Source organism: Pagrus pagrus (genome assembly GCF_965226575.1).
Source record: "Pagrus pagrus genome assembly, chromosome: 16".
In the NCBI taxonomy this organism is placed as follows: Eukaryota; Metazoa; Chordata; class Actinopteri; order Spariformes; family Sparidae; genus Pagrus; species Pagrus pagrus.
Window position 1 is genome coordinate 29717028 of NC_140200.1, and position 27996 is coordinate 29745023.

At 39.4% G+C, this 27996-nt stretch overlaps 1 protein-coding gene across 1 annotated transcript; it reads left to right on the forward strand.

Moving 5' to 3' along the window:
* Positions 1–2277: 2277 nt before the first annotated feature.
* On the forward strand, positions 2278–22372 carry olfcb1 (olfactory receptor C family, b1; the record flags this gene model as incomplete). Its single annotated transcript, XM_084376898.1, has 6 exons — positions 2278–2486; positions 3596–3887; positions 8552–9385; positions 9581–9796; positions 20890–21007; positions 21159–22372. 6 exons carry the CDS (start codon positions 2278–2280, stop codon positions 22316–22318), a joined length of 2829 nt encoding a protein of 942 aa, XP_084233024.1. The 3' UTR covers positions 22319–22372.
* Between the last annotated feature and the right edge of the window lie 5624 nt (positions 22373–27996).

A 27996-nucleotide genomic window follows, 5' to 3' on the forward strand; every position in this document is an offset into this window, starting at 1 on the left:
TTCAAAATAGATGCACATTTTGGCTTCTACACCTATATTTATATTTGAACATTTGTATTAAAGAGTTTGTAGATTATTTATTTCATCATGGCCAACGAGTGATAGGAGCTCATCCATTTGCACTGCACTCAAGCGGAAATAACGATGATGCCGTTGACTGTCCAGCTGCAGTTCAGCCACAAGATGATAAAAATCCCCTTGTTGACGCCTGCGCTGGTTCAGTGCATGGACCCAATTCAAGCTCCTTCTACCCCTCCTCCGCAGTCTTGCAAGTAGGAGAAGAAAGGCAATTGTTCTCCTATTAACAGGCACTGAAATATACAGAATCATTTTGAGAATTACTGTATTATGACTGTGTGAAAGCTAAAGCTAGTGGGGGTTGTCCGACGACGGATGATGGAGCAAAACCATACCGGAGCTGGAACGCAGCGGACATGCATCCAGTGGAATCTTTGGGTAAGGTCTGACAATCACTCAACAGCAGCTATGACATGGAGGTCTGTGTGACCCTCCAAGGATATGTCTCCCCAGACCATCACTGACCCAACGCCAAACCAGTCATGCCCTTCTACAACCCTGTCCAGCTCTCCTCGTGTAATGGCCGGTCTCCTGGTATCTCTTCCATCCTCTTGAGATTGTGCTGGGAGACACAGCAAACCTTCTGGCAACCACATGTATGGATGTACCATCCTGGAGGAGCTGGACTACCTGTGCAACCTGATTGGGCTGCAGGTACTGCCTCATGCTACCAGTAGTGACAAGGACACAAGCAGAACACAAAACTAAAGAAGAATCAGTGAGGAAGGATAAGGACAGAGCAATTGTCTGTAGCCACCAGATGCAAAACCATTCCCTTTTTCGGAGGTTGTCCTGCTTTTGCCTCTGCTGTTGTCCCTTTTATTTGCACAAAAGCATGTGAAACTGATTCACAATCACTTGTGCTTTCTCAATGGACAAGATGATATCCCTGAAGTTTAACTGACTTGGTATTATTCTGTGACGATTAAGTGTTCCCCCGAGCAGTGAAGAAAGTGATAATTTGTCTCGATCACTCACACGCAAGCACACTGCCTTTACTTGAACCAGTTTTATTGTATACCATGTTTTGGTCTTCCAACCTTGGAACAATAGCCTACCTGATGAAGGTTTGATGACCAAAACACATTATTCAATAAAGCTGTTTTAAATGAATACAAGACAGGCCTCAGACAGATAAGGCTAGATAGCTAATGCAGTACAGCGCCTGCGTCACAAGCAGAATTCATTGCAGCCAGTGGTTGGTAAAACCAAGAAGACAAAGGAGATCTGCTAGATGGAATGTGAGAGTGAGTCAATGAAAGACAGCATAACATAAATCTGACCCATAAGCAGCTGCACTTGCAATTGATGTTGAAAAGATCTCCAAAAAAACTTCCATTTTCAACCCTGTTATGATGTCACTTGGACGTCAAAAGTGAACGTTAAATAGACGTCTAAAAAAGATGTTGCAAAAACAGGAATGTTACACAAAGATATTTGATTGATGTCTTTTGGACGTGTCTGTGCACAGTGGGAGGGCTCATAAGCAGTGTTTACTGCCTTTCGAAAACAACACGAAAAGGTTCCTCTCACTGCAGAAACTGCTGTCTGTCTGATCTGTAAGCATTCAATTAAACTGGTTAAATTTGAATAACAAAAAAGTATTTAATAGTATATTTAGTACTATTTAGTAGTAGTTCGCAGTGAAATAAAAAATATATTAATTATTGATTAAAACAGTACTTCCACAGCACTCTGTGGAATACTGACTTTATTCTCTAAGCTTTCTTGTCCTGCTTGATTTTGCATTCTGGTCAAACAACATTGAAGCAGACACTAACAAAAACACAGTTGAGACTGGGCTGTCACAGCAACCACAGGGCAAACCAGTTCAATAAATAGAGTCATGCAGGAAGAATTCTATTGTTTTTTGATCGTAGGGGGCAAATGAAACCAGCGTTTCTTGATTGATTGGTTTAAGACACATTCTCAATGACCTCTGATGGTTCCAGAACCAACCATTGTGTTGATTAATGTCTTGATGTCTTAATGTCTGATGCTTTACTTCCTCATGCCAGCACCTGTCAGAGTGGGAAATGCCTGGAGGATGACACTGATGCATGATAAAGTCATGTCAGTTCCGCTTTAAAACAGGTTTCTCGCCTGAACTATATCTAGCACCTCCCAGATGTGACCTGAGAGAGTAGAAAATGCTCCTGCAGAAACCCTGAAGTGCTTTTTTCACCCTCACTGTTCAAGATGCACAAGTGTTACCTGCTGTGCAGCCTCCTTTCAGCTCTCATAATGCTGACCAGCATTCTGGCTCATGTAGATGGATGTGACTCTGCTCAGCATGCATGTGGGGCCCAGGCCCCCGGGGACATTGTCATAGGTATACTTATGCCATTTCATCATAAAGTGAAATCTCTTCATGAGCGGATCAAACCTGAAGGCTTTCTCTGCTCGGAGTGAGTATAACAACAGATATATTTGCTGCATCAGATGCGACATGTATGTGTTCTTCTGTTTTTTTTCTTTTCCTTTGTAAATGAGCTGCACTGAGCTATCCTTCTTCAATAGAAAAAACATCCATCCATCCAGCACTTTTAACAGTGTAAATGGCAATATTTAGAAAATGTACTTCAGTTTACCGACCTGCAGAAGTTGGTCAGAAATTAGCTGAAAATTAATAGAAACATATTAAATAAATTGGCAGCTATGTATTTAGCCATATTCATCAACACATAGCATTAGTGTAGAAAATTCACAATTAGAATTAGGCTTAATTAGTTCTAAGGTTAAGGTTAATAATGTTTATATAAATAAATGAATAAATAAAAGAAACAAAGACGGCAAATGTACATGTGTATATATGCTTATGTATAAGCTTGAACTTTTATCATTTTTGTATTGTGAGAGGGTAGTTAAAGTCTTCAGTCATTGCTATGATCTCATTTTAACTCAATCCATTATTATTATTATTATTATTATTATTATTATTATTATTAACATTATTATTATTAGTCTGTGAGAGCACTTGGCATTCTCAGTTTTTGTCATTACTCTTTTCAGTCAATCAGTCGATTAAAAAGTAAATCCACAATAAATGAGAACTGCACATCCTAAATTACAGATAATGTGCCTTCATCAGTGGCCTCTTACACAAAGTCATTCATTTGAGTTAAGTTACATAAGAAACAGGAAAATATAATTAAAAAAGAAAAGGAAAGCTGATTTGTAACCTTTCTTTTCATAAAGTATCTGTCTATTCTTGTATAAGCCACAGATCACCTTCTTCTCATTTATAACTGTACTTTATCAGCTCAATAAGTCTTGGGCTGTGGGCCTGTCTGTCTTTAGTGCTGGACTTAGTGCTGGAGAAGATTGAAATAAATATTTCTTCTTCACAGCAAATTCAGCTGGAGGTTTCCCTACATTGTGTGCCCTGCTTTTAAATGTGGTGGTCTTTCTGAAGACTTCCTCTATGAGATGAAACATCTCAAACCTGAATGTCTTAAAATATTTATATCTATTTTTCACAGATATGTGTTTTTGCTGTTTCACTGTCCCTTTTCAGTTTTGATCTGGAGTCATTTATGATTTCCTTGGCTGCAATCCATGAAATTGAGGAGATAAATGCAGCTAATTTCCTCCCTGGAGTGCGTCTTGGATATTTGATGTGTGACACATGCTCATACGCAAGCAAAGCATTGCAGAGTGTGGGGCACATGCTCGCAGTTAATAGGTCTCTAAGTGTGAAGTGTGACTACACCGACTTCAGACCCAGAGTCAAGATTATTTTAGGAGCGTTGTACTCTGAGGTATCCATCGCTGTGACCAGATTGCTGAACGTCTACATGCTCCCCCTAGTAAGTCTGATCAGCACACACATTCTACTGACATGTCTTTAGTGGATTTATATTCTCGTTCTCATCTCACTATTCAGCTGTTTAATTTCTGAGGGTGTTTTTTTCCTGGTCGCTACACTTCAAGTTCCCATGAAGACGTAGACTCATTTTGGTCCAATAAACGCTTTCTAAATTTTTATGATGCTGCCATGGATAAAGAGTGAGGAGTATTTCTGGGGCACAGGCCTCACAGGTTACTGTACAAAAATGAACTTTATAAAAAACTTTATAACTTTATAAAAAAAAATCTAGATATAACACAATATATAACAAAACTTTATAACTTTATTCACTGATTTGGCCATAAAGACTGGATCATAAAGAGAAAGTACATTCTGATGTCCTCTGCTTTAACTCTGGACAGATAACTTTTCTTGTTGCTAAAGTAACGGCTAACTACTGCTAACCAGCAGCTTCTCAGTGAACACCTCCAGACCGCCACCTTACACATCCTCCAAGTTTACGTAGGCCAATTACAGGACTGAGGTGAACTATGAAGTTTCCTGATGGGCAAGCACCGGAAGCTTTGTTAGAAGTGCAAGGTGAATTTTTAAACGAAGGTTTAAAAAAAACAAAATAATGATTAAGTCCTCGAGTCCTGCAATATCTATTTTAGACAATGAAGTGTTGAGGATGAGTTCTGTAGTCTGGTGGAACAGCAGCAGATACTTCTGAACCTTTTGTCAGATGACAGCAGGGTGAACAGACTGTGTCTGGGTGGGTGTTGTCTTTTGCCTTTTTTTGTTTTTTTGTCTTTTGTTGCTATGTAAGCAGTAACTGCTACTAATGTTGCTGCCGTGAGGTAATTACAGATGTTTTTCCTTTTCAGAGGACGCAATTGCCGTGGTGTTAAAGGTGCCACAACACAGCAGAAAAAGAGGGGGGACTTTTAATTTATCCAGCTGATTTTGCATTTCCTCATTGACTCAGTTAGTATCTACAGAGCCCCTCTGCGGTAACATGGTAGAAAAAAATACTGGATGTGGAAATCCGTGCAAACGGATGTGTAAACTTCTCTCAGATTCACAATCCATGCACACAGCTTTTGTAAATCCATGATCAATAATCTTTGATAGTGATAATCGGTACAGATGATGACAACAACTCCATTTGACTGTATATGAGCGAAATGCTCCATTTAACTGGAGGAGGAGGAACGCTGCAGTGCTTCTCTGTGTGCGTAACGGTGCGCGGATCTCAGTCCTGTGATCGGACTGGACAGGACATACAGACTATCATTGTGATTAATAAGGAATGGGGTGTGGGTGGGTGAAATAATGAATCTTTAATGAGGAACATATTAATAACATAACCTGCAGCGATCCTCCAGCATCAGGGCCCATCTTTTTGCTGGCTGAAGAGGCGCACAGAGCAGCACAAGTGTCGTGATCATGTGCTTTACTGGAGCATCCCGGAGCAGCAGAAAGCGTTAGCATGTAGCAATACATGTCAATGGGCCCTTGATCTAAAGTCAATGTCACAGTGTTTGACCTCCTATATAGAGGGCTCAGTATTCACATATTAAGAAGCACTTTCATAGGCAGGTTCACAACGCATGTACACTGTGCTTTTATGATTAGAGAGGCTGCTTTCAGTCATTTAAGGTTTCCTTTCATACATGCACGTAGAAATGTCACTGTAGCAAACATCATGGCTCATTTAAGCAGCAAATCTAAATCTGTAGTTATAAGCAGGACAGAACAGAGGATACTCTCCAGAGGAAACAGCGGTGATAGAGCTCAGGAGTCGGTAGATTTTAATAATCAGTGAAGTTAAACTCTTTCTCCTGCGTAAAGGTGCGACTTGTCTCTCTTAAGGGGGAGACACAGTTAATGTTTCTGCTGCTGGACTAACCTGCAATGATATGATATGTTATGTTCCTCATCAAAGAATAATTATTTCACCCACCCACACACCCCATCCCCTATTAATCGGAATGATGGTTCTTCAAATCAAATCAAATCAAAATCAAATCAGAGGACTGAGATCCACGCACCACATTACGCACACAGACGCACCGCAGTGCTCCTCCTGCTCCAGTTGAATAGACCATTTATTACAATGTAAACTTTTTCAAGATTTCTTTGTCCTTTATTGCTCAACAACATGTTAAAACAGAATAAGAATCAAAAACATAACACACAAGTCAAACTAAAACTAAAAATAGTTTGAGCTCGTGAAATGTAGTGAGTAGGGGAGAGGGTTTTTCCCCTTGATCAGTAACATCCCACTGTGCCACTTTAATAGATAACATATTTACTAATGACATAGAAAACAATACAATGAGCCAACTATTAATCCATGATATCAGTGACCATCTACTAGTTTCTACAGTCTGACATTAAACAGAAAAAAGATCGTTGGGACAAGAAACCAGAATACAGACGAATGAGGACAGAGGGCACTAAAAGATTTACTGGCACAAAATTGGGAAATATTATATAAGGAAAGGGACAGTACATTCTGAAGAATATTCAGATCATTATATGATTCAAATTGTCCCATAAAAAATATTACAGAAAACATAAATGTAGAGATCATCCATGGATCACCAGGGGATTACAAAACGCCTGCAAGAAGAAAAATACACTATACAAAGATTTCATGAGACAGAGAACTAGAGGGGCAGAAAATAAATACGTTACTGTGAAATACTGATTCATCGATGACAGCTGAAGAAATGAATGATAATTCTATAGAAAGGAATCCCAGATCTGTTTCTTACAGCAGTGGATGAGAAAGAAATTATAGATATTGTTAATAAATGTAAAAACAAGACAACTGACTTTAATGAAACAGACATGACATTAGTGAAAAGGATTACTGACATACATTTCCAAACAAAGTAAAAGTAGCTAAAGTAAAGGGTTAGTTATTTTTGAATGTTTAGTGTCAGACTGGATTTAAAAACAGAAATCACTAATTTGCTTGTGAGCTCAGTGATACTGTGAGCTAAGAGGATTTACAGGACAGTAGCTAGTGTTTGAGGCTGTGTGGGTCAAACACACTAAACACTTACACAATTTTAAAAAAATCTGTTTCAGAGATATCAGGGAAGTTAGACAGTTAAGCCCATTGGTCTGAATTTTTCTTGCTTTATCAGATTTTACAACTATTTTCATTTCTACTTATGCTGGTCCATTATATGTTATCTGTTTTTTACGTTGCAAAAATAATTGGGCTGCCTGAATAATGACAGAATAAGACTGAATAATGACATCACAACAGTCAAATCTTAATGTAAACTATGTGTATGAACATCTTTCCAACCACTAATTTACTGATAATATTACTCCATGTTCACTGGTATATGCAGAGTAAAGACAGAAAGGCAGGAAGCACTCAGAGGCCAACAGGGCAGGAAGAGCAGTTGGCAAGGATCTGACTGAGAAAATTAGTAAATATTGATGGTTTAGACCAAATAATGACATCACAACAGTCTAATCCTAATGTTAATTTAAAATGAAATATTACTCTAAATCGGGCTTCAACCCCCCCCCTCCAAAGTCTCACTCCAAACCTTTGGTGAAACTTGGCAGTATGCAGTTACCTATAGTTCCCTCAAACAATGTAACGAAGATGCGCACCGGAGGGGATTTAGAAGTCAGTATACACGATGCTGACTGAAACATATGTAGTTTAACATCTTTAGTTTATTTAACTCTGCCATTGCTGAGTACATTGTGGTCAACAGGGTATAAAGTAATCCTGTCATCAGGATTTTACTGTCATCATCAGGATTCAAGCACTCTGCTGCCACCTAGTGTCTATAGTTATCAAGTGCAGCCCCCCCTTTTACCACCACGGTTTCACCTAGGTAACGCAGTAGCAAACAAGTCATGTAAAAGGAGAAATATCTGTAGCTCAATTAGCTGTGCCACTTGTGGTCCTATTTGATGACCCAGCCAAGGGTGCCAGTAGCCAAACCCTTGCAAGAAAACAACTTCAGCACCGATTTCTTGTTGTCTGGAGAGTCAGTAGATGGGAGGGCATGCCAAGCACATTCAAGGCTACTGGCGAGCGTAAACACTGATCAATATTCCGATCGGTTTCATGGGAACTTTAATTGTGGACATTTAGTGATTTAATAGTTGTGCAAAGCTTTAATGTGTAAGCTGCATTTGTTAAAGAAATTAGCCCACCACAGTCTCAAGACATGCTTATCTCTGATCAGCACAAACAACAGAAGCAGATGGAAACAGCTAGCTCCATCCAAGATGTCTTCAAGAAACTCCAAATGCTGTCCAATCTTTTGACTATACAACAGCACCTTATTCATTATGAAATTGCAGTTTTCTAACTCTTCAAAGCACAGGTAATTTTGATGTATTGTGAGATCATTTGGTCAGTCTTTTGGCAGAGGATGGCTGTTTGCCCCTATTTCCTGTCTTTGCGCTAAGCTAGGTTAAGCACATCCTGGAACAATCTTTTCGCTGAACCCAAAGATCAAATCGTATGATCTTATCCTCTAACTCCTTTTTGTTGAATTTCAAACATATTGTGCTGGCAAATTCTCGGAGTGTTCCTTCACAGTCTATAAATCTGAAGTTGAGATCATGCTTGCAATTTGTTTACATTTATTTTTTCTGTGTTTAATATTCTTCATAATTTTATCTCATTATCAGCTGAGCAGCACATCATCCTCACCAGAACTGAGTGATAAACTGCGCTACCCAGCCTTCATGCGCACTATTCCAAGTGACGAGCATCAGACCAAAGCAGTGGCCAAAATAATGCATCATTACGGCTGGAACTGGGTTGGTGTTGTGTATGGCGATGACGATTATGGCAGAGCAGCTTTCCGGAGCTTTCTCAGGGACGCTAAGGCAAATAATGTGTGCTTGGCCTACCAAGAGGTGATGCCTCACCTTGATCTCAGGATGCAACACATCAAGCAGGTCGCCCAGCAGATCCGCTCGTCCAGTGCTCAGGTAGTACTGCTAATCCTCAAGGCCGAGCTGGTGAAGTTCCTCTTTGAGGAAATGATCAGGACCAACACTTCAAGGACATGGATTGCCAGTGATGCCTGGTCAAGGAGCTTGTCCCTTGCCCAAATGGATGGCATTAACCAGGTTGGGGACATCTTGGGCTTTACCTTTGTTGCAAGCAAGAGTGAATCATTTGATAATTATCTCAAGAATCTAACAGCAACCCCAGGAGGCTACAACCACTTCATTGAAGAATACAAGAACCTGAGATTCAACTGCTCCTCAGAATGTTTCTCAGACAAACCCTCCTCCTATTGTCCCTCACCCAACCTGCTGAAAGTTAAAGCTGACAATGCATGTAATATTACAGATCCCCAAGAACAAAATGATGATTATCTTGTGAAGATGCTGGACACAAGTAAAGCCCTCCCTAACAGAGTAGCAGTGTGGGTTGTAGCACATGCTCTCAAAAACCTACTGAAGTGCAACAGTTTGTCATGCTTGGGAGAAATAAACTTCCCACCATGGAAGGTGAGAATTACCTTATTAATTAACGTCATCTCCTGATGAGATTTAAATTTGAATGTGTATCTTGCTCATATTTTAGGAATTCTTTCTTTCCCTTAGAATACTCATGAATAATAATACCTTCAGAAATTATCTGCTGTAGCAACTAATCTCTGTAAAAGGAGAAATTTAACTGACATCCTGTCCGTTGCTTTACAGCTTCTTGAAGAATTGAAGAAGGTTAATTTCAGGCATGGCAATCAGAATTACTCCTTTGATGAAAATGGTGATTTTGTAAGTGGCTATGATCTGATCGTGTGGAAAAGGGATGGACACCACAGAAGATTTAAAAGGATTGGGAAATACCATGTCCTCGATGCAGACATACAGGTCGATGTGAAAGATTTCACCTGGCTTTCAACAGCCAATACCACGGTAAGAGAACACCGTACTCAGCATCCACTCACATGTTTGATTGCTGCAGTAGACAATGTGGTCACTGTGTGGCAAGGTGTCAGGTGGTCACCAAGAACAGTGAGATTAGTGTTCTTTACCGTAGAACACGCTTGGTGGAATGGTGGAGTAGTCATAACTTTTATATTTTTTATATTTTCTAACCCTAACCCTAACCCCTGTATATATATAATTTATATGCATTTCTCTCCATAGTGCCGTGTCAGGGCTGGTGAAAATGTGACATGTTAAAATCCTAAAAGATTCAACTCCATCAATGGGTGACAATAACGCTATATTGTAAACAACAAACCAGTATTGAAGTCAGCAGGACGAGAGCCAATTAGCTTTAAGCAACTGGTAGGCTAATGGAGCTAACAGCTAAAGGAGCTAAATACAGTAACAGCGTAACTTTGGGGGAACACACAATGTTAACAGTGAACTGCAGTTAAATGCAACAACACAACAAGTTTCCTTATTCAAATTTTAACTGCGGTTGGCAAACCAGCTAATAGGTAAATTTTTGCCACCTACCGGTGACGCCTGCATTCACCTCAGGGATGGTTAAAATAGTTTTTTGTAAATGTTCCAGGACGGTGGTGTAAACCAGAAGGAATAAGAGTTTTCACTTGATAAAACAAAAATGATCAATCTCCTAAATCCTCTGTCAAGTAATATCTCATCAGAGCCAGAAATTTAAAAAAAATCTGGTAACACTTTACAATAAGGGTCCGTTACTTAACGTTAGTTAATGCATTATTAAGCATTAAGTAACAGTTTAATAATAGTTTAATAACCATTGTAATGTATTACTTCACATGAATAAACATATTAATAAATGCATTAATAAGCAGTTAATTAATGTCTACTGCTCAGAGTTAATTAATACATTATTAAGCATTAATAAATGTTACATAATGTAATTAGTTATCCTTATGTATGCATTACTTAGTATTAATTAATACATTAGTTAATATATTAGTAAAATGTTAATAATGTCTCTAGTAATCATTTACTAATGGTGTACATGTTACCTGGATGGGCATTAATAAACAATTACTTAGAGTCTTAAGTAATTATTTACTAATGCTGTGCTGTGTATGTCATCAGGTAGCCCTTACCTAACATTAAGTAAGGTATTACTTAACATTAGTAACCTGACATAAACCTTAATAAATATATAGGAGTGCTCCATAAGCATTACTTAATCATAGTCAACCATTAGTGAATGCTTTCTGGACCCTTATTGTAAAGTGTAACACATGTATCCCTTAGGTAACACATTATAAATGCTTAACTGCCTCATAAGCATTACTAAACCATAGTTAACCAATAGTGAATGCTTTTTGGACCCCTTTGTAAAGCGTAACACACGTATCCCTTAGGTAACACATTAATGAGAATCAGAATCAGAATTCCTTTATTTGTCCCGCAAATGGGGAAATTTCTTTGTTACAGCAGCCAAAAGACAGTTATTACAATAAACAATAATAAAAAGTGAAAAAATAAGCAATATAATAAGAAGATGAGAAATAGAATTGACTCGTGTATGCATAATATTTACAATATGAACACTGTAGTAATAGTGTATATAAATGCTTAACTGCCTCATAATTATTGTTAACCACTACTACTGTTACTACTAGTAGTCACATTTCCATTATGTGCATTTCATTATTATTGCTGTAATACCTCTTTATGTTCTTTCATTCCTGTCAACCATCTATTATAATTGTATACATTGTGATCTCGTTGATCTGCTCTGTACATGCGACATCTATTGCATGTCTGTCCGTCCTGGGAGAGGGATCCCTCCTCTGTGGCTCTTCCTGAGGTTTCTTCTGCATTTTTTTTCCCTGTTAAAAGGGCTTTTTTTGGGGCAAGTTTTTCCTCACTCGAATCGAGGGTCGAAGGACAGAGGGTGTCGTCTCTGTACAGACTGTAAAGCCCTCTGAGGCAAACTGTGATTTGTGAATTTGGGCTATACAAATAAAACTTGATTTAAAATCAAATCAAATCAAATCAAGCTGAAGGCTCTGGCTCCCATTCTACTTTTGGAGACTTTAGGAACTACAAGTAATCCTGCGTTCTGGGAGCGTAATGCTCTAGTTGGGTGATAGGGTAGTATGAGCTCCTGGAGATATGATGGTGCCTGACCATTAACAGCTTTGTAAGTTAGGAGAAGGATTTTAAACTCTATTCTTGATTTTACAGGGAGCCAGTGCAGAGAGGCCAATACAGGAGTAATATGATCTCTTTTCTTAGTTCCTGTCAGTACACGTGCTGCAGCATTCTGGACCAGCTGGAGACTCTTTAGAGACTTGTTAGGGCAGCCTGATAATAGAGAATTACAATAGTCCAGCCTGGAAGTAACAAATGCATGGACTAGCTTTTCTGCGTCTTTTTGAGACAGGATGGGCCTGATTTTTGCAATGTTACGTAGATGAAAAAATGCAGACCTTGAAATTTGTTTTATGTGGGAGTTGAAGGACATATCTTGATCAAAGATAACTCCCAGATTCCTGACGGTGGTGCTGGAGGCCAAGTTAATGCCATCCAAACTCGCTATATCATTAGATAATGCATCTCTAAGGTGTTTAGGACCAAGTACTATAACTTCGGTTTTATCTGAGTTTAACAGCAGAAAATTGCAGGTCATCCAGGTCTTAATGTCCTTGAGACATGCATGGAGTTTAGTAAGCTGATTAGTTTCATTTGGCTTTATTGATAGGTATAACTGTGTATCATCTGCATAACAATGAAAGTTTATGGAGTGTTTCCGAATTATATTTCCTAGAGGGAGCATATATAAGGTGAATAGTATGGGTCCAAGCACGGAGCCTTGAGGAACACCATGACTAACCTTGGTATACAGGGATGACTCATCATTAACATGTACAAACTGAAATCGATCCGATAAATAGGACTTAAACCAGTTTAATGCGGGTCCTTTAATGCCAATTAAGTGTTCCAGTCTCTGTAGTAGAATGTGATGATCAATGGTATCAAATGCAGCACTAAGATCTAGTAAGACCAGGACAGAGACAAGTCCTTTGTCAGAAGCGATTAGGAGGTCATTTGTAACTTTCACCAGTGCCGTCTCTGTGCTATGATGTGCTCTAAAACCTGATTGAAAATCCTCATATAAACTATTTTTTTGAAGAAAGTCACATAGCTGGTTGGCGACTGCTTTCTCAAGGATCTTGGAGAGGAAAGGGAGGTTGGATATAGGTCTATAGTTGGCTAAAGCTTCTGGATCAAGATTAGGCTTTTTAAGAAGCGGTCTAATTACAGCTAGTTTAAAGGATTGTGGTACGTATCCTGTTAATAGAGACAGGTTGATCATTTCTAGTAGAGATGTGCTAATTAAAGGTAAAGTTTCTTTCAGCAACCTAGTTGGGATGGGGTCTAGGAGACAAGTTGTTGGTCTAGATGAAGAAACCATCGAAGTTAGTTGGTGGAGGTCGATGGGAGAGAAGCAGTCTAAATATAAGTCAGAATTTACAACTGTTTCTGAGGTTCCTGTGTTTAAAGATACAATAGTGCCAGTTGAGGGCAAGCGATGATGGATTTTGTCTCTAATAGTTAAAATTTTATCATTAAAGAAGCTCATGAAGTCATTACTACTGAGCGTTGTAGGAATACATGGTTCAGTAGAGCTGTGACTTTCTGTCAGCCTGGCTACAGTGTTGAAAAGAAACCTGGTGTTGTTTTTGTTTTCCTCTATTAATGACGAGTAATAGCTTGCTCTGGCATTGCGGAGGGCCTTCCTATATATTTTAAGGCTATCTTTCCAGGCTAAGCGGGATTCTTCCAAGTTGGTGGAACGCCATTTCCTTTCAAATTTCCGTGATGTTTGCTTCAATTTGCGGGTATCCGAGTTATACCAGGGTGCTAACCTCCTGTGTTTTATAGGTTTCCTTTTCAGGGGGGCAATAGAGTCCAGTGTTGTTCGCAATGAGCCTGCAGTGCTATCAACAAGATGATCGATTTGTGAGGAACTGAGGTTAGCGGAGGAGTCCTCTATTATATTAAGACATGGCATTGAATTTAGTGCCAGCGGTATAATTTCCTTAAATTTAGCTACAGCACTATCAGATAGACATCTAGTGAAGGAGTTTTTGCCTAATGGTGTGTAGTCCAGTAATAGAACTTCAAAAGTTATTAAGTGATGGTCTGATAAAAGAGGATTCTGTGGAGAAACTGTTAGATTTTCAATCTCGATACCATAAGCTAGAACAAGATCAAGGGTGTGGTCAAAACAGTGAGTTGGTTTATGTACACACTGAGAGAAGCCAATAGAGTCTAATAATGAGATAAATGCAGTACTAAGGCTATCATTAATGACATCCACATGAATATTAAAATCACCTACAATAATTACTTTATCTGATTTGAGGACTAGACTTGATAAAAACTCAGAGAATTCAGATAAAAATTCTGAGTAAGGACCAGGTGCTCGATACACTACAACAAATAGAACTGGCTGTAAAGTTTTCCACGTTGGATGTGAAAGACTCAGAACAAGGCTTTCAAATGAGTTATAATTTAATTTAGGTTTAGGAATGATTGACAGACTTAAGTCATAAATAGCTGCAACACCACCTCCTCGGCCGGAGCCTCGAGGAATGTGAGTATTACTGTGACTGGGTGGAGTGGATTCATTCAGGCTGACATATTCTTCAGGATGCAGCCAAGTTTCAGTAAGACAGAATAAATCAATATTACAGTCTGAAATTAAGTCATTTACTAATACAGCTTTCGATGACAGGGATCTGATATTTAGGAGTCCGCATTTAATTCTCTTGTCTTGTTTTGAGATTGCAGAGTTGCTGTTAATTTTTATTAGATTTTCATGCACAACTCCTCTTCTGTGGACTTTTGATTTGATTAATTTAATTAATTTAGGTGGTCGGTGGGCAGACACAGTCTCAATGAAGTTTTGGGTGTGCAACTGATCTAATGGAAGCTCAGAGAAGCGTGTAAGACTGCAGCTCTGCCTCCTGGTCTCAACTCTGGGTTGTCAGGCTGGTTGTTGGCTAATGAAATGGGTTAAATTTCTAGAGATGAGAGCCGCTCCGTCCAAAGTGGGATGGATGCCGTCTCTCCTAATGAGACCAGGTTTTCCCCAGAAAGTCCGCCAATTATCAACAAAGCCCACATCGTTTGCTGGACACCACCTCGACAGCCAGCGGTTGAATGATGACATGCGGCTGAACATGTCATCACTGGTTAGGTTTGGCAGGGGCCCAGAGAAAACTACGGAGTCCGACATTGTTTTGGCATAGTTACACACCGACTCAACATTAATCTTAGTGACTTCCGACTGGCGTAGCCGGGAGTCATTACCGCCGACATGTATTATGATCTTACTATATTTACGTTTAGCTTTAGCCAGCAATTTCAAATTTGATTCGATGTCGCCCTCGCCTCCAACGCTACAAATAAACTACACTTAATACATGTACCAGTATCACTAAGGGAGGCAGAGGTGTAACTAAACATCTGGCACACTGAGCAGGAGAAAAGAGGAGAGCGAGAGGGAGAGAGAGAAGCCATCGCTAGCTGATAGTGGCTAAGATAGGACACGATAGATTAGCCAGCAGAGCTAGGAGAGCTACAAACAGCAGCAAGCCCGGCGACCAAGCTATAAACACAGAGTATTGTTGAATGCCTTAGTGGACCAGCAAGTGCCCGATCACAAGCGGGATCTCGGTCGCTGCAGAAAGGAATACAACAATAATCTGCTCGGACGAGCCGGAGCAGCACAGCTATCAGTCAGTAACACAACAAGCTTACCGTAGTACGTAGTACGTGGATTTGATTTGATTTGATTTGATTTGATTTGATTCATAAGCATTACTTAACCATAGTTAACCATTACTGAAGGCTTTTTGGACTCTTATTGTAAAGTGCAACACATGTATCCTTTAGGTAACACATAAGCATTACATAAGCATCCCTTACCTAAGGGATACATGTGTTACACTTTACAATAAGGGTCCAGAAAGCATTCACTAATGGTTAACTATGGTTAAGTAATGCTTATGGAGCACTCCTATATATTTATTAAGGTTTATGTCAGGTTACTAATGTTAAGTACTACCTTACTTAAGGTTAGGTAAGGGCTACCTGATGACATACACAGCACAGCATTAGTAAATAATTACTTAAGACTTTAAATAATTGTTTATTAATGCCCATCCAGGTAACATGTACACCATTAGTAAATGATTACTAGAGACATTATTAACGTTTTACTAATATATTAACTAATGTATTAATTAATACTAAGTAATGCATACATAAGGATAACTAATTACATTATGTAACTTTTATTAATGCTTAATAATGTATTAATTAACTCTGAGCAGTAGACATTAATTAACTGCTTATTAATGCATTTATTAATATGTTAATTCATGTCAAGTAATACATTATAATGGTTATTAAACTATTATTAAACTGTTAATTAATGCTTAATAATGCATTAACTAACGTTAAGTAACGGACCCTTATTGTAAAGTGTTACCAAAAATCCTAATCTTCTGTTTGGATTAAGTTTGTCAGGGGGTGTGGATAAATTCAAACGCAGCATAGAGTACTGGAGGACCATTAAAGGATAAGTACCGTTTTTTACAACCTGGACCTTATTTCTGGCAAAATATATGGTCATTTACTCACCCAGATAACTTTGGTGTCATTCGGCGTCGTTCGGACGAAATTAGATCCAGTGTAGCGGCGATATATCCATATAATGGGAGTAACGGGGCATCGACACACAGCCTCTATATAACACATTATCTGCCACGAAACTAGTTCATTTCATCAATATTTTGTTATGAAATGCTAGCGCTATTAGCCTCTGAGTCCGGGCTCGTCTATTGTCAACATCCGGGGTCTGTAGGCTGATCTACTACCTCTGACCTGGAAGATGTCGTCTCTGAGCTGCGCGCGCACCCGCGACAGCGCGCCTTGTTTACCTGTAGCTGCTACTGCTAGTTTGACCCCGGATGTTGATAACGGACGAGCCCGGACTCAGAGGCTAATAGCGCTAGCATTTCATAACAAAATATTGATGAAATGAACTAGTTTCATGGCAGATAATGCGTTATATAGAGGCTGTGTGTCGCTGCCCCGTCTCTCCCATTATATGGATATATCGCCGCTACACTGGATCTAATTTCGTCCGAACGACGCCGAATGACACCAAAGTTATCTGGGTGAGTAAATGACCATATCTTTTGCTAGAAAAAAGGTCCAGGTTGTAAAAAACGGTACTTATCCTTTAAGAAATAAGTAAATGCCATTAAGATGGTATTTCTACCAAATTTCCTTTATCGCTTTCAATATTTGCCGATACTGATCTCTGCTGATTTTCTGTAGAAGCTAAAGACGATTATCTTTTTAAATTTTATTTGGGGTTATAAAAAGCATAGACTATCAAAAAAGCATCAAAAAGTTAGTTAGGCCAACTCTGGATGGTGGTCTGGGTTTTTCAGTATTTAAAGATTACTATTGGGCAGCTACAGTAATGCTAGGGTATTGGCAAACTGGCAATGGGGCTCTCGAGACCATGGTTCACTAAATTCAGGGTTCGTACGGGTGTTTGAAATCCTTGGAAATGCTTGCATTTTAATGTTGTGTTTTCAAGGTTTGAAGTTTGGATAAAGTGTTTGAAAATGCTTGAAATTTAAACTGTATGAGTGAGTGGGAGATGCCAACATGCCGGGAGCTTGCTGTTTGTAATGAGTGTTGGCTAGAAAATGACAAATACAAACAATGGATAAGACAAGGACCAAATCGACGAGTAGCCACCAGCAAAGTCTGCAAAAAAGGACGTGCAGCTTGTCACAATGGGAGAGTCTGCGCTCTAGAGTCACATGAAAGGTAAGTCAGTCCAGAATTTTCGAGTAACGTTAGGCCAATATTACACGTTAACGCTAATTTGTTTATGCTAACCGCTAGCTGGTGAATTCGGAGGCTAAATGATTGAGAGGCATCGTGTGTGATACAATTTGACAATGCTAAAAAAAAATATATGGCAACTCAGGCACGCTCATTTATGGAATATGCTGTGAACAAACGTTACTTGACAGTTATTGTAACATTAGTAACGTCCCACAACTGAAAATTTTAGCCACATTAGCTGCATGTTTATACAAGGGCGATGAACAATATATTATAACTGTAAATGATAAAAGAAATAATAATGATAGATAAAATAATTGTAGAAAAAACACAATTTCTCTTTAGAAGAATATCAGACAGGTGCTTGTGCAATGTCAAAGTCTTCTGACTTGAAATGAAATGACAGCTGTACATGTCAGCTGTAGGACTTCTACAATAACACATACAGCAACAAAGTTGATTGACAAATAATCATTTTCAGTATCTCACTGATTATTGTATTGAGCAAAAACATTTTGTTTTTTAAAACCAACATTTTCCTCCAATGTGTGGTGTTATTTAGGAACGAAGCATCAAGATCTGATGAGAAGACTTCTAAATCCAGGCCCTGCTTTTCAACAGAAGGGGATAAAGGCCACGAACATCAACTTAAGTTGATTTGTTTTGATTTGCACAACATCTTGCTGAGTTAATGTGAAATGGAATATGCATTTTGAGTCTCTACAGTATACAGTATGTATGCATATAATGCAACTTTTGGCCTAACCTGGGTAAGCCCTATATATTTTTGCACTATTTTGAATTGTTAATGCTGTTTGTTTGTCAACTCAAAACAATACTGTGTAAGAAAGTCAATGAGCTATCTCGAGGACAAATGTTTTACATGTTCAGTAAAAAATGTATTATTAAGTTATTTGTCGAGTGATTTTTTGGTAATTGTTTTATACAGACTCAGCCAGGTTAAATAGAAAGAAAAGTCTACTTACACATTTTGAAACATAAAACGTATGTGTTTTCCTTTAATTTCTTATCCGTTTGCTATTACAAACACAATTTTGGTTGCTTATAGCATAATACCATCTCTTTTAAAGCTATGGTCTACGATTTTAAAGATCATTATTATAAACATTATTTAGATGGTGGTTATGGCCCAATAGTACGACCTACACAATGTGAAGAGCAAAAGGAACCAAATAAATCCATTCTCTCTAGCGCCTGCAAAACTGCAAAGAAATTGACCAAGCAGCCATGCTTGGCCAAGCTATTGGTCAATTTTTCCATCCAATCCCCGTGCTCACTCTCCTGCTCCTGGTCACCTCTCGTCCCAACCCACTTCCGCATTTGAAACTACAAGTAGGCAAGAGGTTTGTTTGGCCCTGAGCAGTTAATCTTTCGTCTTTATTGTGGATGCTGTGACACAGATAACATGCCGATGCTGGCTTATGACTGTGAAAGCTGCCGTTAGTTTTTTTCTGCGTTATTAGACGGCGTCGAAACAATTTCTGTCTCTGCAATATTGTCAACACTTGTTTACTTGTTCGACGGAGACCTTAGCCTCTATGTTAGCATTGTAAGTTAATGTTGCTATCATGTTTAAACCAAATCAGTCTATTTATTTGCTCATGGCAGCTAAATGAAGCAGCAAGTAATGCAAGTAAGATGAACGAATGGATGAATGAAACCCCTCTGCTTTGCGTTGGGGTTTCATTCATCCTGTCCGGATTTATTTCTCCATAACAACCTCTTGCCTGGTCACTACTCAACTGTTTTGCTAACCCTCCTCCCGGTCTTGTCCATTTGTTTTCAACGAAGCCTTTGGTAAATCAATATGATAGATTATCATATACGCGTTACGATGTGTGTATTTGTGTGTCTTATCTGTCATAAACAAAAGATTACGGTTTACGGGGCACGTTTGTGTCGCGGTCGTGGTGCTACTCGGACAACAGCTGGGACACAGCTGGGTCCCAACCTCATGCAGGTTTAGTTTTCAGCCACAATGTGGAAGCGATCGTTATGATTAAAGCTAACGGCAGCATCTGTTAGTCTCTTGGCCCTCAGCTGTTGATAAATAGTAACTTATTATGTAGCTGTAACGTAACGTAGCTGTAACATGCTAATGACGTTACGCTAGCTTGGCTGTAGAGTTTAGCTGTGGACATTGTAATGACTTACAAGATTTAAGTTACTTTCAACGTGCATTGTGATAACTTGTGAACCTGTGAATCCGACATCGTTACTCCGAATTCAAAGCTGGTGCCGTATTTGGTTTCTGCCGGCTGGCTTGTTGCTCTTGTTGCTCTTGTTGCTTGTTGCGGGAGGGGGTGAGTCGCGGGAGGCTCCGAGGGGAGAGCAATAAGAGATCGGAGGGGAGGGATTAAGGAGCACAGAGGGGAGGGGTGTGTGTGGGGGGGGGGATGCTTTTTTCAAATCTTTTTTAGATCGTAGACCATAGCTTTAATGTGATAAAGAAGTGAAAGAATCATGTTGAGTATATTTGTATTCATATAAATGTGTCATTTACCACAACTGTAAGCTGCTGGAAAAGGTTGAATGGACATTGAAAGTGCTTGAAAAGTGCTTGAATTTGATCTTGGAAAAGGTGTATGAACCCTGTAAATTCTGTGCTTAAAATTGGAGCTTAACTCTTAAATAAAACAAAGTTTCACTTCCTTTCTTACTTTTAACTAATCATTCATCTGCTAGCCCACAAAATTAGCAAGTGATAGTCTTGCTGTCAGAAATGCACTGAAGATTCTCACTCAAATTTAAAATCCCTAGTAGTCCCTAGTATCTCAATATACACACCATTTTTTTTAATGATAACCTCCTTCTGTGTGTATATGTTTAAGTTGGGCTTCGGTTATTGATGTATATGGGGTTTACATATATATGATTTTCAAAATATGTCAATAAAAACATTTAAAAAATCAAATAAAACAAAACATTTTTGTAATTCATTTCGGCAGCTACAGTCCACATGGGGTTTGGAGAGAATGCTAAAGTCTAAGATGCAGAGAAGTTGTAGTTGCTGTATAATAGTAACAGTAGTAGATAACCCTCTATCTCTGAGTAGGACTAGTATGCTTCAGCACTTTAGAACATCTAAAGGCCATCCCTCTACAGACTGATGAGTTACTGGTTCTCTTATCATGTTCTCTCAGACCCCTCAGTCCAGATGTTCGGAGCGCTGCACCCCTGGCTCAGTAAAGAAGATCTTGAACGTATCCTGCTGTTACAACTGCATCCCATGTATGGAGGGGACATATTCAGATGCCTGGGGTATGTCTCATTAACATGCTGATTTTATATTAAACCTAACTTCGCACACTGGGGACCTTACAGGCATCTTTATAAAGTTAAATAATTTTTTCTGGCCTGCCACAGACCAGAATAAACCAGAATTTCCTTATTTCCTTGTCTTCTCTAACAGATCTTCATGAGTGCAAAAAGTGTCCCAATGGAACTTGGTCTCTCAGGGGTTGGGATCAATGTAAGCCAAGACCAGAGTCCTACCTGCGATGGAATGACGCTCATCCTATCAGCATGATGGCAGCCGCAGCCTTTGGCATCCTGCTCTTGTCGGTTATCTTCATTATCTTTTTGGTGTACAAAGATTCCTCTCCAATGAAAAGGGCTGAGGTGAGGTTGTCCTGTGTGATGATGACTGGTCTGGCAGTGAGCTTCGCAAGTGTGATATGCTTCATGGGCAAGCCCAGTGTACACCTCTGCCGGGCCCGCCAGCTAATGTATGCAATGGGCTTCACTCTGTGTGTGTCCTGCATCCTAGTCAGGGCCTATCGTACCTTCCTGGCTTTCCTTCCCTTCGGTCAGATGACAAGTAGGCGGCTACACAAACTTTACAAGCCCCCTGTGATTGTCATCATCGTAACTACTCTCCAGGGAGTCATCTGTCTTCTCTGGCTGATCTTTGATTCTCCTGATGTTGATGACACTCCTCCATCCCCACAAAGCATGAAGAAAATAATCCAGTGTCACGAAGGTGCCACATACATAGGCTTTGGCATAATGTTGAGCTACATAGCTCTACTAGCATTGGTTGGCTTCCTCTTGGCCTTCAAAAGCAGGAAGGTTCCTCAGGAGTTCAGTGAAACAGGTTACATCATTTTTAGCATGCTGATGTATTTGTTTGTATGGGTGTGTTTTGTCCCAGTGTACATCACCAACCATGAAGGTGGCACTCCTGTGCAGGCTTCAGCCATTCTAGTATCCAGCTACGGCATCATCTTCTGCCATTTTTTACCCAAGTGTTACGAAGCACTTTTTGGGTCAAAGATTGATACACTGGAGATGATTCTGAGGAGATGGCAAGTCGTCTCTAGTCCAAGTCTTAATTCAGAGACAGCGACAGATATAGGTATCCCTGGAATGAACATACCCCCACAAATAAATGGTAGGTTTTCCATTTCAAGTGCATCAACCATACTGACGAGCTCTGGCAGTCTGATTGGAGTCAGCCCTGCTGAAGCAGAGCTGGTCATAGTGCCTGGGTCCAATGAAAAAACTCATGTCAGTCCTCTGTTTAACCGCCTAAAAACAAAAGTGACAGTGAAACGGAGTATATCATTATAAAACTTGATGTGTAATGATATTTACTTGTTTCACTTTAGTTAGACTTTGGTAAGACCTTTTGTGCTGGAAATGATGTAAAGTTACAGTATTATTCTTTAATTAAGAAAGATGACACATTTGTATTGTATACACTTACAAAATGTTTTAAAAGAGATATGCTTTTTAAAGACTTGCCGTGAATTGTTTATATTTCATATGCAGTGTTTTTAATTCGTTATCAACCAAAGTCAGTAGATCAACAAGGCACAACTCGAGGTCAAAAACTCTCAAGGGAGCCTTTAACAGTGTCATGGTTCAGTGTCTTGTCGTTCTTGTGTTATATAACTATTTTATTCTTTGTTGTTCAACAATAGAAATAACTTGTTCATTACAAACTATTCCTCCAGGAATGTGGGCCTTCATGTATTTGATTGGCCAACGCAGCATTGACACCAGCTGTGTCACCGAAGGCTTCATTCAGAAGAATGAGAGGGCTGCGTTCAACAGGGGATGTAACCCTAACGATAAAATCTAACTTAGGTAACCCCCAGTGGTTCAAGATTTACGTCTTAGGGAATGCGGTTGATAAATGACCATGTGCCCTGGTGAAGTGTGTCATCTTACCATTAAATTTACTGACAAATTAGCAATGGTTCTTTATGATCTTCCAACTTCCAATGTACCTTCACACACCAAGCAAAAATCTATTAGCACTCATTCAGTGTCATAACGTAAACATACAATTATTTCACACAGTCGTCAATAAAATCTCCAATTTGCTACGTAGCCACCATGAGCCAAAACTATAAGCTGATCAATTACACAGTAAGAGCAGGATTTTCCTTCAATGTAAGTCCTAACATTTACAGATTAAATCGACTTTGCTTTCAATCACTGGATATATAGTCATAGATTCAATGCCACCATGCCACCACCCATTATCAGAGGCCCGGCTTGAAATGAATACAAGGTTTACATGGAAGACAATACAGTATGCAGTCCATGTGTAAATCTCATCCAGAAAAAAATATCAAATTTAGAAATAAGCAGGGTGCAAATATCCGCAAGCAAATGATACACTTATAAGAGAGTTATGGAACAGTCATAGATGTTCCTGTACAGACCATTAGAAACAAGCATAATGGTTGAATGATACAAAGAAATGTATACAAAACTCCACATTACACTTCTTTTAGCATAGTACCATAACATAGTATTTTCAAAATCTATTTATAGTTCATGCCAAATCAAATTATGTGTCACATGATTAAAATAGGATATGACAATATAGACATAGTGCTGTTTAGGAAGCACTGAATGTACAGATAGAATTGTGAAACAAAATAAAGCCTTCTATTATTTATGACTGTCTATTCTTCAGCCACATACTCTGTACACAATTACCACCACCCATCAATAAATAGCTCCTGATATCCCTGACACGATCTATCCTTAGTGGTGACTCAGCTTCAGAGTTTTACAACACTCTTGTTGTGCAAGCCTGTTGTGCAAGAGAGGAAATTCTGAAAGAGGAATGTCTGAAAATAGCACAGCAGAGACACCTGAGTCTGTAACACAATTGTCAGCCAATCACCACTGATCCAACTCAGGTATTGAAGCTGCGTGTCCTGCCGACACACAGACACACTGGCCATGTTCAAACACAACGGATTACGATCTCATCTCCTCCAGCCAGTATTTCCCACCATCCATATCTGAGCTTTGTAAAAACAGTGATGTATTATCAGTTTTACAAGAAATAGTTAAACCTTTCCTTGTAAAGGTAATGACAGGAAGGCAACTTTGTACTCTTACCATCTCAGGTGATTTCCAGTTTTGTATGTTTACAGTTGAAGTCACAATGCAGCTATTGTCACCAGAAGTTATCTTTTCATTTCTGCTCACGGATGGCTGAACCAGATACTTAAGTGTTAGCAGTTATCCTTAATCTAGTTAGCAGAAAGCTTTTCTGATCTCAATCAGATCACATTTTTAAACTTGAGCTTTATCTAAGAATGTAAGATACAGTTTGTCAGTGAGAAACACCTGAACTGTGTTCTAGGTTATAAATAAACAGATGAACTTGTGAAAATCTTATGCCCTCATTATACATGTAAGTGCACAGCTATGCAGTGATTTAAACAAACTTCCAATTAAGGTTGAAGACAGCAGATGGTCTCTGACGTCTCTCCTAGAAGCACATTAAATTAAATTATAATTTTTTTTTAAAAATTAAAAATTAAATTATGATTATAAATCAGAAAACAGTGAGGTTACATAACAAGAGTAAGACCAAAGGTATTCTGAATTCCTAAACATCACATGTTCAATGTATCAATGCTGTTCTCTTTGAATAAATAATTATTTTAATCAATGATAAAACAGCAAAACATTGAACACACATGACTTCACTTTATTCTGCATTATTCTTCTCTAAAGTCCTCAGACAAAACAATAAGTCATTTGCCAGTGATTAGCAAACCACTGACCGGCCTACCAGACCTTCATCGTCACATTAAAGTGATAGTTTGGGTCTTTTGATGTGTGGTTGTATGAAATAATTCTCCTTGCTCAGTGTATTACCTGCAGTAGATGCAGCGTGTAGCACTGACAGAGAAGCAGAGCATTGTACTGCTGAATGTTAGCAAGACGCATTTAAGCCACCAAACAGACGGTCCAACTAAAAAACTATATATCCATTAAAGTGTACACTATATTTTAAACATTTTTGGTGCTTTACATTGCCATCAGACAGCCATGTCCATTGGTACTACATCTGGGACCACTTCATTCCCTCAACCTGAAGTTGTCCACATGTCAACCTGTCCACACAGGAGGAGAGCTGACGGTCACCTACTGCAGGTAATACACTGACTAGGGATAAGTACCTCATACAACCCCACACCAAAAGACCCAAAATATCACTTTAGCACTGTGAAATGATTGCAGCTTGTTTAAGTTTAGACACCAAAACTAAATTAGAAACTACATAAGTACATTGGTTGTGTGAGTTAAGTTATGTACATAAGTTAAGTTACATACATGATATAAGTAAAAGGGGTAGAGTGGCTTCTTTGCAGTGTGCTTGTAAGAGGTATGTGTACATATACTGTGTATTACTTACAGTAGTTGGCAGTTGGCATGCCCCCAGTTTGGAGAGGCAGAGAGTAGTACCAATACATGAGCCAAGGAATGTATAACTGTGGACGGGGTCAGCAGCCTAAAATAGCTACAACAGTGCTATAGGAGTGCAATGCTAGACCAGTGGACTGCTTTTCAAAACTTGACACCTACTTTACCCACAATGCAATCAAGCCATTGACTGACATTCACTGGAGGCAATTAATCAGATTACATGCAGTCACAAAGGGCATTATAGTACTTTTATCACATTTGCAGTGGTACCCTTTAAACTCACTTTAATGTGTAACATTGGTGGAGTTACCCTTTAACGACGAGGTTACCTGGAGTCTGACCTACGATGACAGCAGAGTATGGCAATTGGTTTATTGTTGAAGTACATTCAATATTGATAAAACAAAGTAGATATTGTCATAGATACCTGATCATCTTAACTGCAGTGAACTGGCTAGGTCATCCCAGGTAAGAAGGTCTGCTCCCTGGCTCTGACCTCGACCCCGTCCCCTGGCTGGCCCTTTACCTTAGTGTGGCCAGGGCCATCACAAGCCCAAACTTTGGTTTAAAATGAACTTAGTTGTACGCTGACAAACTCAAACACTAGAAAAGCCACAGATACTCAAATTCACATGTGACTGGGAATTACGGACTGAGACAAGGGATTAACAAAACCGTATAGGTTTATTTATTTAACGCAATGTATAAAACAAACATTCACTATGTCTAAAATATACTAAACATGAAAACAACTGTAGAAGAGGGCGATAAGATTATGCAACATATAGTTTGATTAAAGATCGGGGGAGAGTGCTGAAAGAGGAGTGGCCATGGTCACTGACGGGGGGTGAAGCACAGGTGAGTAACTCTAATCACCAAAATCCCCCACCATCTGTGCGACCACGCTCACCACTGGCCCAACAGCACTCAGACACAGGGTATATGCAAAGAAAGAAATCTATCTGGGTGATTGAGGATAACAAATAAGAGGGGGTAGGGCACAAGGTTCGGTCTCTCTCTTCCTTCTGCCATCTGACCAGAGCAGCAGTCAGTCAGCAGTATTAGGATGTTTTCATTATGTTTATCTGATCGGTGTGGTAGTTCAGGGGTCCGTTTCACAAAGCAGGTTTAGTGAAAACTCTGAGTCTGTTGACCCTGAAATGAGGGAAACTCTGAGTTTTCCGTTTCACAAAGGGAGGTAACTCAAACCAGAGAAAGAGGGCTAACTCTAGCCTGTTTCACAGAGAGAGGTAACTCGATCAGTTACCATGGTAACATACTCTATGAACCTAACCTGGTCGGGACCAGGTTTTTCTCAACAAACCTCGAGTTTCTCTCTGTCTCCGCCCTCTTTCAGCCACACACCGAATTTGATTTCCTCATTCATTCAGTCAGCAGGCGAGTTTTGGCGTAATATAGTTCTGCCGTCTGTTTTTTGAGAAAATCATTGCAAAAATCAGTCAGTAGGCCTACAATAGAAGTTATAATAGGCGGCGACTATTTTCACTACCATGGCATGTGCTTTTGATAATGATCCCGTGGATGAAGGTGCAGCATTACTGCGCAGAGAATTAAATATTCGTCGGGAGATGATTATCAGACCGCGCATAGATGTTCTTGCATTTCCAGACAGTTATCATTTTGAGCGGTACCGTTTCACATCACAGTCCATCATTTACATACACAACCTAATCCGTCCTTACATTTCCAACATTACCAACCGAAGTCATGCTCTCACATCCCAGCAGATATTGTGTGTTGCGCTGCGTTTTTTTTGCAAATGGGAGTTTTTTATACAACGTTGGAGATGCAGAGCACTTTACAAAAGTAAAAAAAGTCATGAAAGGGAAATTAATATTTTTATGAATAGGCTTTAAAATATATATAGGCCTATAGGTCTAGGCATATTACATTTTATAAAAGCACTTGTGTCTTGGAGGGTGAGCTCAGAGGATGAGCTCCCTCCAGGGATTCCCTCAGCCACTGGCCTTCCTAAATTCTGGCTCAGGGCCAGCTCCTCTGCCTCTGTTAGAGGTGGCGGTGCTGGGCCACCACCCGTTTTACGGGCATCTGCTTTCTTTCTGTTGGCTGAGTAGAAGTCTGTGTTAGTTTAAATAGGCTTAATTATTTAACAGAACATGATATAGATGAGAAGACATTTATGTGTGTGAAAACAGCATTATGTTGGGGATAAAACAACTGTACAGTCAAACAGCCACTTAATATTTACTTTACAATGTAAAACATGATCAAAATGAGGTACCCCCATGAGATTATGCCGAGGTCTTACCTGTTTGAACAATGTTTTTATGTTTCATCTTAAGCTGCTTACACTTCCTTCTAAAAACGTGCTCACACTCACTGTATGAGCGCATTAATAAAAAAAACGTAGCCCTCCTCTTCCCCGTTGCCATGGTGACTCGTCGAATCGGGGCTCCATTGATGCTGTCTTTTTATACTTGTGGTGCACGCGCTTAACTCCAGGTGAAACTACTCCGAGTTGATCAAACTAACTCAAATCAGCTGTTCTGGAACCGAAAACTCAGAGTTTCCTATCTCAGAGT